The 14,095-nt window shown below is 44.1% G+C and overlaps 1 protein-coding gene across 2 annotated transcripts; it reads right to left on the reverse strand.

Moving 5' to 3' along the window:
• Positions 1–317: 317 nt before the first annotated feature.
• On the reverse strand, positions 318–12,581 carry LOC148658568 (uncharacterized). Of its 2 annotated transcripts, none has more exons than XM_088639923.1 (6): positions 12,469–12,581; positions 9,990–10,319; positions 8,538–8,597; positions 7,358–7,459; positions 6,786–6,829; positions 318–3,049 (listed from the first exon to the last, which is right to left on the reverse strand). In XM_088639923.1, exons 1-6 carry the CDS (start codon positions 12,515–12,517, stop codon positions 2,861–2,863), a joined length of 774 nt encoding a protein of 257 aa, XP_088496049.1. In that variant the 5' UTR covers positions 12,518–12,581; the 3' UTR covers positions 318–2,860. The 2 variants fall into 2 exon arrangements, with proteins under 2 accessions (XP_088496049.1, XP_088496050.1); XM_088639924.1 differs by having other exon boundaries at positions 8,538–8,594; positions 12,469–12,579.
• Between the last annotated feature and the right edge of the window lie 1,514 nt (positions 12,582–14,095).

Genomic DNA, 14,095 nt, shown 5'->3' on the forward strand with positions numbered 1-14,095 from the left:
ACCTGTGTAACCACATCAAAAACATTACCATTACTACATAGATGTGCTCTGATAGATTAGTATGCTGTTTGTGAAAGTAAAACTTGCCACACATGAAACACAAAAAACGCAGCAGCAGAACTTGGCCTCATGCCTATGGGCGTCTTCTCGATCATGCTACCCAAAAAGCCTTTAAGAAACAAAAGAGAAAACTAAATTTGATCTAATGTAAAGGAGTCATTTCACAACCCCAATCTCATTCCCCACCTCTCACATCGCCATACCAGGATTGATAGACAATTTCCAACTCTCCACCAGAGAAGTCCAGGAAAAGGTGGTAATACAGAAACCGATCAATTTAATGAACAATTGATTCAAATGAAGTAATTCAGAGTCCAGGGTGATATGAAACCCGGAACAAATAGAGACTCTCGGTGGTGAGAGTGAATACCAGTGTTCATTAGGGGACATTCACCACTCTTTGAAGTAAAAGAACAAAGCAAATCTACAATCACATTTACAACAGCTAGAAAACGCAATAACAAAAAAACACACCATGCTAACTACGCCTTTCAATTGAGTGCAAGTGATGTCTTTAGAAACATCTCCAGCATTCTCCCAATGCTAGCTTTCGGGGGGTTATATACAGCAGAGCGGTGACCTAAGAAAAGCACAGGAAACTAGGGACAGGACAGAGTAGGAGCGCCCTCTGGAGGGCATGACAGTACCCCCCCCCCCCTTCATGGGCAGCTCCTGACACCCATACAAATAAGTGAGCTGCACAGCTCTGGGGGGAGGAAAAACCTAATTTAACTGAAAGGAAACCTCCGGGAGTCAACAGCGGAGAGTTTCCCCCTCCTCCAGGGTATAAACCTTTATTGGGTAGAGGAAGGGGGGGTCAGGTAGAGCTCCAGAGACTAAAACAAAAACGACAAGTACACAAGCACAAACCACAACAAACATAAATCTGGGAGACCAGGGAAACAAACCACAAAAACCAGATAGGAATCAAAAGTTCCAAGACACACGGGACAGGGGGACCATAGAGAAGGGGAAACCAGGAAGTGAAAAATCAAAACACCAAGCCAAAAATAAAAATAAAAACCTGGGAAAAATACTACAGACTGGGCAAGACACATTCAACATTCTATCACTGATATCGGAATGAACAACCCAAGGAGAGCCAGGCACTAGACCCAATCACAGGCACGGATGTCCAGAGTGATATCCAGCAATGAGAATAGAGAAACGGAAAAAAAAGCTTACCACTCTATCACTGATATCGGAATGAACAACCCGAGGAGAGCCGGGCAAGAACCCCACTCACAGGCACGGATGTCCAGAGTGATATCCAGCAATAAGAATAGGAAAGCCAGCTCAACATTCAATCACAGATGCCGGGAGAGGCAACCCGAGGAAAGCCAGGTATTCGTAAGCGGATGTCGGGACAGCATAACACAGAATGACCCGCTCACAGGCATGGAAGTCAGGAGTAGCATCCCGCTATTAGAATAGAAGAACTGAAAAAAAGCCCAGCAAAAAAAGGAAAAAGCTGTGGAAAGACAAAAGGCGCTGCTCACAGGGTCAGTAGGAGGCTCAGCATTCTGTCACGGATGTCGGAAGGGACGATCCGTGGAATGGCAGGAGTGTGCTTAGCGGCGGAACGGGGGGTTAGCCCAGGCTCAGCAGTGCAAGAGTTCTGGAATTGCCGTATAGAAACCAAAGCCCTCGGGCTACGGACAGAGTGGCGACCTGGTGCTAGGCAGGTCTCAGGACATTCGAACGTCAATGCTGAGCGAAGGAGAATGAGTGACCCGGAAATATATAGCCCCAGAGAGGGAGACACCGGAAGGACAGCAAAGCACAGGAAACTAGGGACAGGACAGAGTAGGAGCGCCCTCTGGCTGCAGAGGGCGTGACAAGTGGCCTCTGGGAAAATTGGCCCTGGTGCGTGTCTGTGTCTATCTGCCCTGTGATGGACTGGTTTTCTGTCAAGGGTGCATCCTGCTCTGCACTTGTTCCTTGACAGAACAGGCTCTGGCTCCCCTGCGACCCTGAATAGGATAAAGTGGGTAAAAAATGGATATATAAACAAGTAAAGACAAAGACAGTAAACGAATAAAGCAAAAAGACTGTTGCAGTCTTGCCACGTGATCATATATTTTTTTGCACGTCGAAATCAAAATTGCCAAGTGCAGCAATTCAGCTCTGTCCAGAAGCAGAAGCAGCCGTGGTCTGTCTGAGTGCAAGGCTGTACAGCGAGGAAGAGAAGATAGAGAAGTGTTCTGTGTACTCTGAGAACTGAATGACCAGCAGGTGAAAAACTTCCTCATTACTGAACTCACATTAAGTTATTTTTGTTAATTTCAAAAAATAGATTGTGAACAATGAACAGTGAAAACAATGAAAACTCCACACATTGTAGGTCAGCCTTCTTTTACAAACTATTATTTCTGCAAATGGGAGGAAAAAGATGTGGTAAAACACTTTCAGGAATGACAGGATCTTTTTCAGTGTCTTTGTAGTTAAATGCTGTTGCCACACAAGTCCTGGGTCCCGGGCTTCGATTCTGAGGTGGAGGTCCTTCTCTGTGGAGTTTGCATGTTCCCTATAATGTCTGTATGGGCCTTCTCCAAATGTTCTCTCTCACTTTCCTTGGATATTGTTGCTAGGTTAACTGGTGTCTCTGAAAGCTCCTTCTGCTTTGAAGAGACCCGGAAAACCTGCAGACACACTGGCCCTCCAGGTCCGGGACTGCCCCACCCCTTGTTTTGGATGAAGGATGGAAACACGTTTCATTTGAAACAAAGGACAAGCAGACATTTCCTCGTGCCCTTACACTGTCACCTGTAGGAGTGTGTGCCCACAGTGCAGGCAATGCTCAGCGGGCTGTCACCAAAGAGTAAACACCCCTGTCTTCGGGTGTGAGCTGGGGTCCAGGCAGCTGTGCGAAGGAATACAGTCCCTGGCTCTTCTCCTGAAGGTTCGACACGCTGGAGTACACAGAGGACAGAGGCCTGGCGCCTCCTGCATCGATCTCTTCATACACAGCCAGAGGAACATCATCATTCTAAACAGGAGAGAGTAAAAATGAATTAACTGGAGCTGGCCTAGAAGCCTTCAGGTATCATGCAGCTAAAGAATGCCATAGGTGTGATGCAATAGTTGCTTAGTTGTTCATCTTGCATCAGGATCTGTCCCAACTGATATTTACATTTGTGATGTTGTATCCTTACAGTTAGCAAAACTGGGAAAGCAGAGATCAAGTTACTGCGCAGAAGGAAAGAGATCGGGGTTCATTACTCATTATCCTGCATCCCTACAGTGCCTTGCAAAAAGTATTCAGACATTTTTAACATTTGTTGCTTTAAAGCTTACAGTCAAGAAACGTAGAAGTATCAACTAATATTTTTCATATACATGATCTTCTCCACACACTCAAAGCAAAAGAAAGAAGTAAATAGAGAGTTAAAAGAAATAAAAGTCATGATTGCTTTAAATATTCAAACCCTTTATGGTGGCATACATAAATTAATTTAAGGTCATAAATGTATCATAATGAGCCACGTAATTAGTTAAGTGTCCCCTGTCTGTGTGTAATAATAGTATTTCTTATGATTTTAGAATAAATACATCTGTCTCTGTAAGGTTCCTCAGTCAGGTAGTGAATTTCAAGAAAGGATTCAACCATGAAGACCAAGGAGAATTCAGGTTTCAAATGAAATATTCAGATTAAAAATATGTATGCATTATTTTGTCATTTCACAAAATGGGACATTATAGGAAGGATCCCATTTTGCAAGGCACTATAATCTATATACTTAAATAAGTAGATGCATTCCTGGTGAGTTTATTTGAATCGACACAATTTTATTCACATGGCACCCTTGAGACACCATACAATAATTTTCAAAATCTTACCTCTTCTGCAAATAGCACATTTCAGTTAATAGCACTGGTGTTGTGCCACTCACATCATAACAAATGCCATAATAAGCATGGTGAATTTTGATGATTAACTATATAAACGTTTGACTGGGTGTACAATCTGATCAGAGAAGGTTATGACATAGAATGTAGGATTGATTGTCTTTCATGCTTTATGCTGCTGTTATGTAGACCAGATATCGTATTGCTGCATTTCTGTTGTTTTTCTGCTGCATAAACAACAGGTTAGTAACATCTCTGTTTGGTGAAAATGGATAACCAGGCTTAATCTATGCTTATCAAAGGAACATAAGCTATAAGTGAAACCTCTTGTGGGTTTGTCAGGCCATTGTGTCAGCCTGGTCAGGAACTACACACAATCACGATCAGAATCAGCCTGCATTCATGTATAGGTCTTCTTTTTATAAGATCACTTTATTAGCCATATACAATTTCTTGTATTGGGAATTTGTCTTTTCACATACCCCCACTTGCTCTCCATGAGACACACAGACAGGGAATGAGAAGCTGGGTGTCAGAGCGCAAGGTCAGCCATTTATACAGCACCCCTGGAGCAGCTGGGAGTAGGGGCCTTGCTAAGGGGCCCAACAGAGTAGGATTCCTCTGCTGGCCGTGGAATACAAACCGGCAACCTTCCAGCCACAGGCTCAGATCCTTAGCCACAGAGCTACCACACCACCCCTTTTGACTGTCCTGTTCCACACTCTACTATTATTGTCACTGTCTATAGACCCCAAAGCTTAATGATGCCTTTTTAGGTGAGTTTACTGATTTACTTTCTATTTTATGTTTCAGGTTTCAGAGGATCCTTATTCTTGGTGATTTTAACATCAATCTTGATTCAAGGTCTTCCAGTTTAGCTGAGGATTTCATAGCTTTGCTGGAATGCGTTCCTTTCAACCAGTTCGTTCTCAGCCCACGTCATGACAAAGGTCACACGTTGGATTTAGTAACTGCAAATGCCTCTTTTGTTTCTCACTTATCACACAATTTCCCGTTTCATACTTTTCACCCTCACACTCTGTGGTCAGTTGACCAGACTTAGTTTTGCTACTCTAGACTCTGTTACTCTTGAAGACAGGGTACAAGTGTTTAATAGCTTTTTTTTATTACTCTTGACACCATAGTTCCTCTTAAAAATCAAACTTTCTCCTTTAATAATAGTAATAATAAACTTTATTTTATATAGCGCCTTTAAAGGTGGCGTCTCAAAGCACTTTACAGGATGACAACAACAATAAATAAGAAGAATACACAAGATAAAACACAATTACAATATATAGAGGAGACCGTGTTAGAAGAATGGAACCAGTTAAGTAAAGGGATTTCTGAAGAAGAGGGTTTTGAGTCTGGATTTGAAGGAGGTTAGAGAAGGTGACTCTCTGATATCCTTGGGGAGAGAGTTCCAGAGCTTGGGGGCATAAGAAGAGAAAGCCCTCTCACCCATAGAATGTAGACGGGCTTGGGGGACAGTAAGGAGAGCAGAATTAGAAGAGCGAAGGTTGCGAGGTGGGGAGTAGGGCGATAATAGTTCAGACAGGTACTGAGGTGCCAAGTCATTCAGAGCCTAATAGGTGAGACTGAGACTAAAGTATCCCTATGGTATACTTTACTGGCTCTGCCCTATGGTATACTGACCAGTTGTACTCAAGGAAGGCAGTGGCCCACAGACTATAAAGTAGGTTTTGTCTTTCTGGCCTGAACATTCATTTTCAGTCTTGGAAGGAGCAATTGACTGACATCTGTGCTCCTTTTGACACTGTTACTTCTGTGTCTTACTTTTTTGCCTTGACACTTTATTTGGAGCTTCTGACATGTTTCTGGGTGCTGACACTTTGTCTCTCTCTTGGCGGTTTCAGTTCTGAAGTTGGACTCGTTACGTCTGGTACTCAAATTTACGTCCATACTAAACCTGACATTGAACTGGCTGTCTCTGCTCTATCAAATTGCATCAGTGACATAATCATCATTGACATCATTTTCCTTTATTTAAACTGCAACAAGTCTGAAATCATGCTCCCAAGCACCTTCCAACAACTATGTAAAGGCAATGCAGTACACTTAACTGTGGATGGCACTGTGTTTGAATCTAAATTGATGAACTTGGGGGGTGGTATTTGGTCCAAGCTTGAAATTTGATCCACATGTGCATCATTCTTCCATCTTAGAAATATTGCCAGACTACATCCTATGTTGTCACTGATAGCTGCTGAAAAGCTGGTCAACACAGAAAAATATGTTTGTAACCAGTTTGCATCTGCCTCCACTGGGGTTCACACATTGGAAATCGTGGGTACCTCCTGCTACAGAGCCACAGAGCATCACTCCCAAGCAGCAGAGAATTTCCCTACTCCAAAGGGCCAGGCCTCCAGCCATATCAATTCCAAAGGGATGACATCACGTCTAGCAACAGCAAGCCTCTTTGTGAAAACATACCAATGGTTGCAGCCTTTACTGTAGATTACATCAAATAAAAAAGTATGGGTAGGGCTATGTGTTTACTTGAAGTGTTTCGGATTATTTCGGAGTTGTGTCTGATGTGGCGTTTGGCATCGTAGCTCACATTGCTCTGGCCAGTGCAGATGCATCGTAAGTGGTTGTGTCTCTCTGACTTCTCTAACTGTGCACTTCACTGCGATCTGCAGAACTTGATCCGACCAAAATGCCGATAATTTTCCTTTACCACCTTAAATATTAATGTACATTATACACAAGAAGCACAACTTGAAAAGAGAAATACGTCACTTTCAGAACAAAGCTGAATAATACTATACTATAACATTTTCTCACTCCTTATTCAGGCCTTATTAGCACAGTCAAAGAATTGTGCATAAGCTGTGGTTGAAGGATGTCATTACCTGCACGTTTGCCTTGGGAAGTTCCATGATGGCGAGATTCATAACTGGTAAAACAAAACAAAGAAACATGTTTTTCTGATTATTGGCAGAATGCAGAAAGCTACAGCTAGGATCTTATAAATAAATAAAATAAACAAATAGACAAATAAAAGCTTGTTGCTACTTTGCAAACTGTGTGTGCTGTTTTTCTTTCTTCACATGCTGTCTCCCAAACAGATATACAAACAGAAAATAAAATGTTCTTATTTTCAATGTCTATATTTTCTCATGTGTTTCTAACCTTTCACTGTTCATTTTGGAAGGTCCTCCTGCTTGCCCGTGTTGTGGAGTGACTGGCCCTCTGAACTAGAGCCCCTGTTTCAACACACCTGATCCAGTCATCAGCATCAGCAGGTGTCCTGTCAGTCCAGTAACAGCTTCACTGCAGCAGCTCACAGTCACAGAGGAGGGGTCAGTCACAGGCTACTGAGTCTGGAGAGAGCAGCTCTGCTGCAGCTCTGTCCAGCACAGCCCGGCCCTGGGCAGCAGTGCTCTGCTGAGCTTCACTGATGGGCCAGCTGGAGGAGACTTACCCAGGGAACGTGTGGCTCTCCTCTGTGTGAAGAGAATGACAGCTGCCACCAGGAGCCCACAGACTATCACTGCAAGGACTGCCAGAATCACAACATGGGCGTCTAAAAACACACACAGCGCTCATAAATTGCATGGTTTGCACTAATGGGATTGTTTTTATGGGTAAACTCTATTTACCTGACTATAAATGAAGGCAACCACACTCACAAAGCAGAATATACTGATACAATAGTTGATAGATACTGGAAACATCTCAATGATGCCTATCCTGTCCACAATCCCTGTAATCCCTGGAAAAGACTGGAATAATTCCAGATTTTAAGAAAGATTTTGAACCCAGAGGAGTACAAACTGCACCCGTCTCATTTCAACATAGTTCTCAATCTGGTGAGGCTACTCTGGTCTTTCTGTTTCCAGCTGGTAAGTGAGCAAGCAGCAGTCATGATTCATCTTAATTTACATGGTTTGTCCATGATTTCTTTTCACTAACACAGAACGTATGGAATGTCGGAGGCCATTATCTTTGACAAGATGTCCCGGAATCATATCCACCCTATCTCCAGCAGAGGTGCACTTTATGTCTAGAAGAATACAAAGGATGCCTCCTTTTTTTTTATAGTTTCTTATTGCCCTTGGGATTAACTACCCAATATATTGTAATGGACCAGCGGGGGGGCGGTTTGTCTGGGTCCTGATGCCCCAGTATAGTGGCGGGGACACTATACTGTAATGGGCGCCATCTTTCGGATGAGACGTTAAACCGAGGTCCTGACTCTCAGTGGTCATTAAAGATGCCCGGGCATTTCTCAATAAGAGTAGGGAGTTATCATTCCCTTTGTCTGGACCAAATGTCACCATTCAGCCTTTACCGTGGCCTCTAAATTGTCCCCTTGCACTTGCCCTGTGATGGACTGGCGCCCTGTCCAGGGTGTACCCTGCCTTGCGCTCGTTGCTTGACGGGTAGGCTCCGGCTTCCCGCGACACCGTGTGGTATAAAGCGGTTTGACAAATGACATGACATGATATATTGTAATGGATATTCAGCACATGTTGATCATTTGGTACTACCCCAAATTTAAAGCTTTAGGTTTCTTGAAGACCCCCAGAGATCTCCATCACCTCTTGAAGACCTGCTTTCCACCAATCACAAGAGGTTACTGTACAGGTAAACGAGCTCACCTGCCAGGGCACTGCCATTGGTCTGTGCGCCGGAGTCAAGTCCAGGAGGTTCCTTCCCTGCTGGGCATGGAGAGCAAGTAGAGGCATCAGTAAGGGAGACAAAACAAGGGATGACCAGTCAGTCAGCTAATCTCTGAATCCACTGCAATACAGCACTGCCATTCAATTCCTCCTTACACCGTGCAATCCTCACTGAGCACTCATGACGCTTGTGGTAAAGTACTGTCAGACAGCCCTGCTGAAGTGACTCTCTCATACTCTGAAATCAAGACTGCTTTTCAAATCCTGGAGTTGGCTGGCAGAGCTCAGGTCTATGTCCACCCCCCCCCCCCCACCAACTCCCCCAAGCTTCTGCACCGTCTCCACCACAGATCTGAGAGAGGAGCACAGGAACAAGTAGAGGGGAGTTCAAGGCTGCAGAAAAGTGGAAAGAAGGAACGGAACTTGTTGACTGTGGAGCCTTCTCCAGGTGTGAAGAGAGAGAGACAGGGCGCAGGTGCGAACGGGCACACAGGTGAGAGAGAGTTGTCCAGACGGAGTGAGATCTGGGGCCGAGGTGTGAAAAGCTGAAATCTGTAAGGATTTTGTGAAGTCAATGAATGGAGAGGTTCTAGAAACGTGTTGATCACCGAGAGCTGGGGGAAAAAAGTGATCCGGGATCTAGGAAAATCATGGCTTCTGATGTCCCTCTGGAATAAGAGTCTCGGAAGCCCTGTAAAAGGATGCAGACAGAAAAGCCCGTGTAATCATGGCTGGAAGAAGTGGAATGAGAACTGACGGTTTGTCAACGTGGAGGGATCTTTGATCCTCTCTGCTCTGACAAGTTTCTTGAAATCGTCGACCAGTGTTCTTCCTGTTTCTCCAATGTAAACAGCAGAGCTCTTTCTGCAGGAAGCGCAATAAGAGGTTGCTCTACAGATGGCAGGAAGCCCTAGCAGCAGAAGATCATTTCAGCCATCTAATGATGCTATGGGAGATATTTGCACATTATAAACAGGGCAATGTATGAACAGGAAGCCATGGTTATAGGAGGGTCATCCCACCATGGGTATTGAAGACTCTTTTAGTCACATGGTCTGTGCTATAATGTTCACACATCTAGAATGTGAGCTCTAAAGAACTCACTGATTTCCCTCATCAAGGCCACTGTGTCACACAAGAACAGTGAAGGAACTAGAACATCCCTTATTTTGAAGCACAAATTTACTACTCCATATGCAGGCATTGGTCAAACATATCGTCCCTACAAGCAGAAAAATAACAATAAAACAAATCCGACTTTGGATGATGATTCTCAGGCTGTTCACTGTCACTGGCTCATTCAGTGTGTACAGTATTTCAGACTATTGCTGAACCCTGAATTCAATTGAATTCCATTCTAAACAATTAAATACAGTAAAAATACAAATAATCGACTCTTAAATTAAAAGAAATTGAGTGATGATTATTTACCTGGACTGACGCTCACTTTTATTTCTGTGTATTTATCAGGCCCCCATCGCTCCAGTCCACAGTAATACACCCCAGTGTCCTGCAGTGTGAGATTATTCATGGTCACAGTGAAGGTCCTAACTTTCTGGTTGTCAAACAGAGAGAATCTCCCTACAGTGACCATAGTGTCCCTCTTGCCAGTTTTAATGAGAACATCCTTCGTATTCCAACAGGGATGCCGACACCAGTACTTCTCATTGTTCCGATACCCATCTGGATAGCTGAACTCAATCTCTACGAGTCCACCTCTTACGCCATGTGCTCCAAATATTTCTTTGGCTTTCACAAAGCCTAGAGTGTGAGGAAGAAAAAATGCATTAGAATCAGAAAGTAAAGATTTTCAGAACTGTGTACAGACTGACCAGGCTGTCAGTGTACAGGAACAGGCTGTCAGTATACATGAGCTGAAGCAGAGCAGAAGTCACCTGGGGGCATTTACTGCCAAAACCAGAGTCCAGCACTCTACTTCAATGCTTCTCACTTTTGGTCCCAGGAACCATGTATCTGCCGTTTTTTTTTGTTCCTACTAAAACCTTAATCACCAGTGCTAATTGATCCACGTGCTGGTTTCGATGTTTTTTCTGCACTCAGGCCCTGGATTCGTTATTTCAACAATGTCAACACACAGACGCACTCTCTCCTGAACACGCCAATTAGGAATTTGTTCCCTTATTTCTGACTCAACAGCTCTTGAAAAGGTAGCAAGTGATGGTGAAAAGACACTGGAGGGAGTGACACTACATCCGATACTCCCACATTTTCCTTCTGCTTAAGGCCGAACTGGCCGAACTGAGGACAGTTCTGTGAATTAATCATTTCTGACCCCAAGCTTCTCTCCCTGTCTGTGTGTCTCATGGAGAGCCAGTTGGGGGTATGCGAAAAGACAGATTCCTATTACAAGAAAATTGTATATAGCCAATAAAGTGATCTTATCTTATCTTCATTAGCACAAGGGTCATCCCAATTACAAACCTCATTCAGCTTAGCCTGTGATTGAGCACAGGGTGGAGCACAACCCAGCTGTCATGCTCAGTATACCTAGAGGGCGCTCTACTTCTCTCCTGTTCCTAGTTCCCTGTGATTATTCATATCTTTCTGGTGTGTCTTGTTGTGTAGCCTATTTACTTCCTGTTTCTGCTCTGCTCTTCACTCAGCATTGAGGTTCAGATGTCCTGAGACCTGCATAGCACCAGGTCACTCCTGTCCATGGCCTGAGGGCATATGTTTCTATACGGCATTTCCAGAACAGCTGAGCCCAGGCTTACCCCCGTCTCGCCGCTACGCATAGGGTCTATTTTCGCTCTCCTGCCATTCCACGGTTCGTCCTTTCCGACATCCCTGACACAAGCGGACTCAGGGGTGTGACTATTTCGTTTCTCAACGAGAAACCTATTTTGTTTCTTGTTTTCCTACCCTCAAACACAATGCCAAAGTGAAAGTGTAAATACACAGCAGAACTAATAAATAAATTTCCGTGTTTTTGAAGAGGCAGAAAAGACTGGGAAGCTGAATGTTTGGTGTGTAAGCCTGGTACTTTTGTCTCCATGGCACATAAAGGTGTATTTGACTTGCAAGCTCATGTTGACACAAACACAAAAAGGCAGTTCGAGGAGAGAGTTTGTCAACCAAATTAACAGATTATTTTGTAAAATCTGGCATTAAATCTGAAGATACTGTTATTGCAGCAGAGGGGACTTATGCATTTCACACAGTTAAACATCATCACAGTTACTTTACCAATGAACATAAAACTTGTTCATCCCAACCCCCTTCCCAGATAAGGCAATAAGAAAGTTCCTCAGGGTGCTCTCTTTTTTTTATGTGGTCAAATTAAATATGGTCAAACCCCAGTGGACGATGTATTATCCTCCTCATTCTCAACGGGTGTGTGATCTATCAGAGCTTGCATCAGTACTCTTGGCATCTATTCCTTTCAGCCATGACATAATACTTGATTTTTGCGAGGTATTCTTTTTTGATCACTTGTTCTGTTGGCGAATGTGGGGCTAAACTGGGTCTCTGAAAGCTCGAGAGGAGTACGAACACTCAAGCCTTAGCGCGTGCTGTATCGACGTAGCGAAGTACGTGGGCTGCGTATTTGACACATAAAACTAATTTTATTAAAATAGAAGATACGAAAACCCATCTCAAGCTTTCTGAAACCGATTAAGTAAATCACACAATTTTTAATTCCCAATTTTTCAGTGCACACAAAAACTAATTTCCAGGGTAATCTGGCGTACCACCTGGGGGCACTCCATGTACCATCAGTGGTATGCATACCACAGTTTGAGAACCACTGACTTGGCTATATTACCACTGTTTCCAGGTCAGTACTCATTGTTTCTAATGTCCATACTAAAGCTGAAGCGTGTGTCCCCCAGGACTAGGAATGAGTATATCTGGCCTAATCTATCAGTTACAATATCTGAAGACTTACCTCCGAGGAGAAATAGAATTGACACGCAGGATCTTATTTTCTGATGCATTCCCCGTCGGTTTCTCCTTCCTGGTGGTACTTGAGCCTGAGCCAGTGAAAATGACTGAACTACAGTAGCTTTCAAGAATCGTACATGCACAGGACAGACTTGCCCACAATTGCACAAGAGACCGCACAAAAGCACACACAAGCACACAGGCAGTTCACTCATGTCTGGAAAACAATGACCTCGTGTCTTTCTTAATTTTACTGGAAGTGTGCTGTAGTCCTAACAGGAACTTTACAAACCAGCAACATGCATGCATAACTGAGTAAAAGGTAAGATGACTAGGATCTAGATGATGCAGAACTTTCATCTTGTGGTTACAACTAACCAAATGAAATACAAACAATCTTATAATCGATATTTGCTTCTTCTTTAGAGCAATGTCCCACCATCGACAATTTTTACAGTTTATTTCAGTTTAATGAATGACATCAGTGTGGAGGGTCAAATTTGTAACGTGGAAATATGGTCCCTCATATGTTTAAAGCTGTGTGTAGAAGAATTAAGTATGGAAATGATCCTCGCTGGGATCCTATGATCATCAGAGATATCCTCTTCATTGTCATGCCCTCTTCAGCCAGAGGGCGCTCCTACTCTGTCCTGTCCCTAGTTTCCTGTGCTTTGCTGTCCTTCCGGTGTCTCCCTCTCTGGGGCAATATATTTCCGGGTCTCTCATTCACCTTCGTTCAGCATTGATGTCCTGAGACCTGCCTAGCACCAGGTCGCCCCACGTCCGCTGCCTGAGGGCATTGGCTTCTATATGACTCCTGAACTGCTGAGCCCGGGGTAATCCTTCCTTCCGCCGCTACGCATATGGGTCTTTTTCCGCTCTCCTGCCATTCCACAGTCTGTCCCTTCCGACATCCGTGACATTCATTTTACAGGGTGGCCCATAGAAACTTTTTTCCCAGATATTTGTATCATCCCACTGTGCCCACCACCTAAACAGCACAACCTTCTCGTCCACAGATCCTGTTACCACTCACAGAAACCATCCACATCAGGCATCTTTGCCTGTCACAGAAGCCACTGCATCAGCTGCACATATCTATCTAGTTACACACGTACACATGGGCTCTTGGCCATCAGAATCACACAGAGAACACGAGTAATCTAATTTCTCTTCCATTTTCTCACTGCTCTGTCTAATACTGGGTTGTGGGGGAGTCAGAGCCTATCCCAGTCAGCAACAGGCACAAGGCAGTGGACACCCTGGGTAGGACCCCAGTCCATCGCAGGGCAGACACACAGCCATGCACACTCACATCAGGGTCAGTTTTTTCAGAAGCCAATTTACCTACCAGAAAGTCTTTGGACTGTGGGAGGGGCACATGCAAACTCCACACAGACAGTACCCCAGGTACAGAATTGAACCCAGGACCCCAACGGTGCAAGGCACCAATGCTAACCACTGTACCACTGGCCTGATTTCTCTTATTTACTATTAGTCTTGCAGGAAATACCTCACCATTTACATTGGCGAGACAGGAAGAAGACTGGCTGACTGTTTCAGAAAACATGCCATACTGCTGGTGTAGTGGAGCTAGTGTGGTGAGGTCAGCGCCCTCACTGCGCGTAGCA

This window comes from Lepisosteus platostomus, chromosome 7 (assembly GCF_059453375.1).
Source record: "Lepisosteus platostomus isolate fLepPlt1 chromosome 7, fLepPlt1.hap1, whole genome shotgun sequence".
Classification (NCBI taxonomy): Eukaryota; Metazoa; Chordata; class Actinopteri; order Semionotiformes; family Lepisosteidae; genus Lepisosteus; species Lepisosteus platostomus.

Coding starts and splice junctions, on each gene's coding strand:
- LOC148658568 (XM_088639923.1), bottom strand. CDS start 12,517: ATGCATCAGAAAATAAGATCCTGCGTGTCAATTCTATTTCTCCTCGGA. Junction 10,320..12,468: donor AATTCTATTTCTCCTCGGAG/GTAAGTCTTCAG, acceptor CTCACACTCTAG/GCTTTGTGAAAGCCAAAGAA. Junction 8,598..9,989: donor AAAAGTGAGCGTCAGTCCAG/GTAAATAATCAT, acceptor CTCCATGCCCAG/CAGGGAAGGAACCTCCTGGA.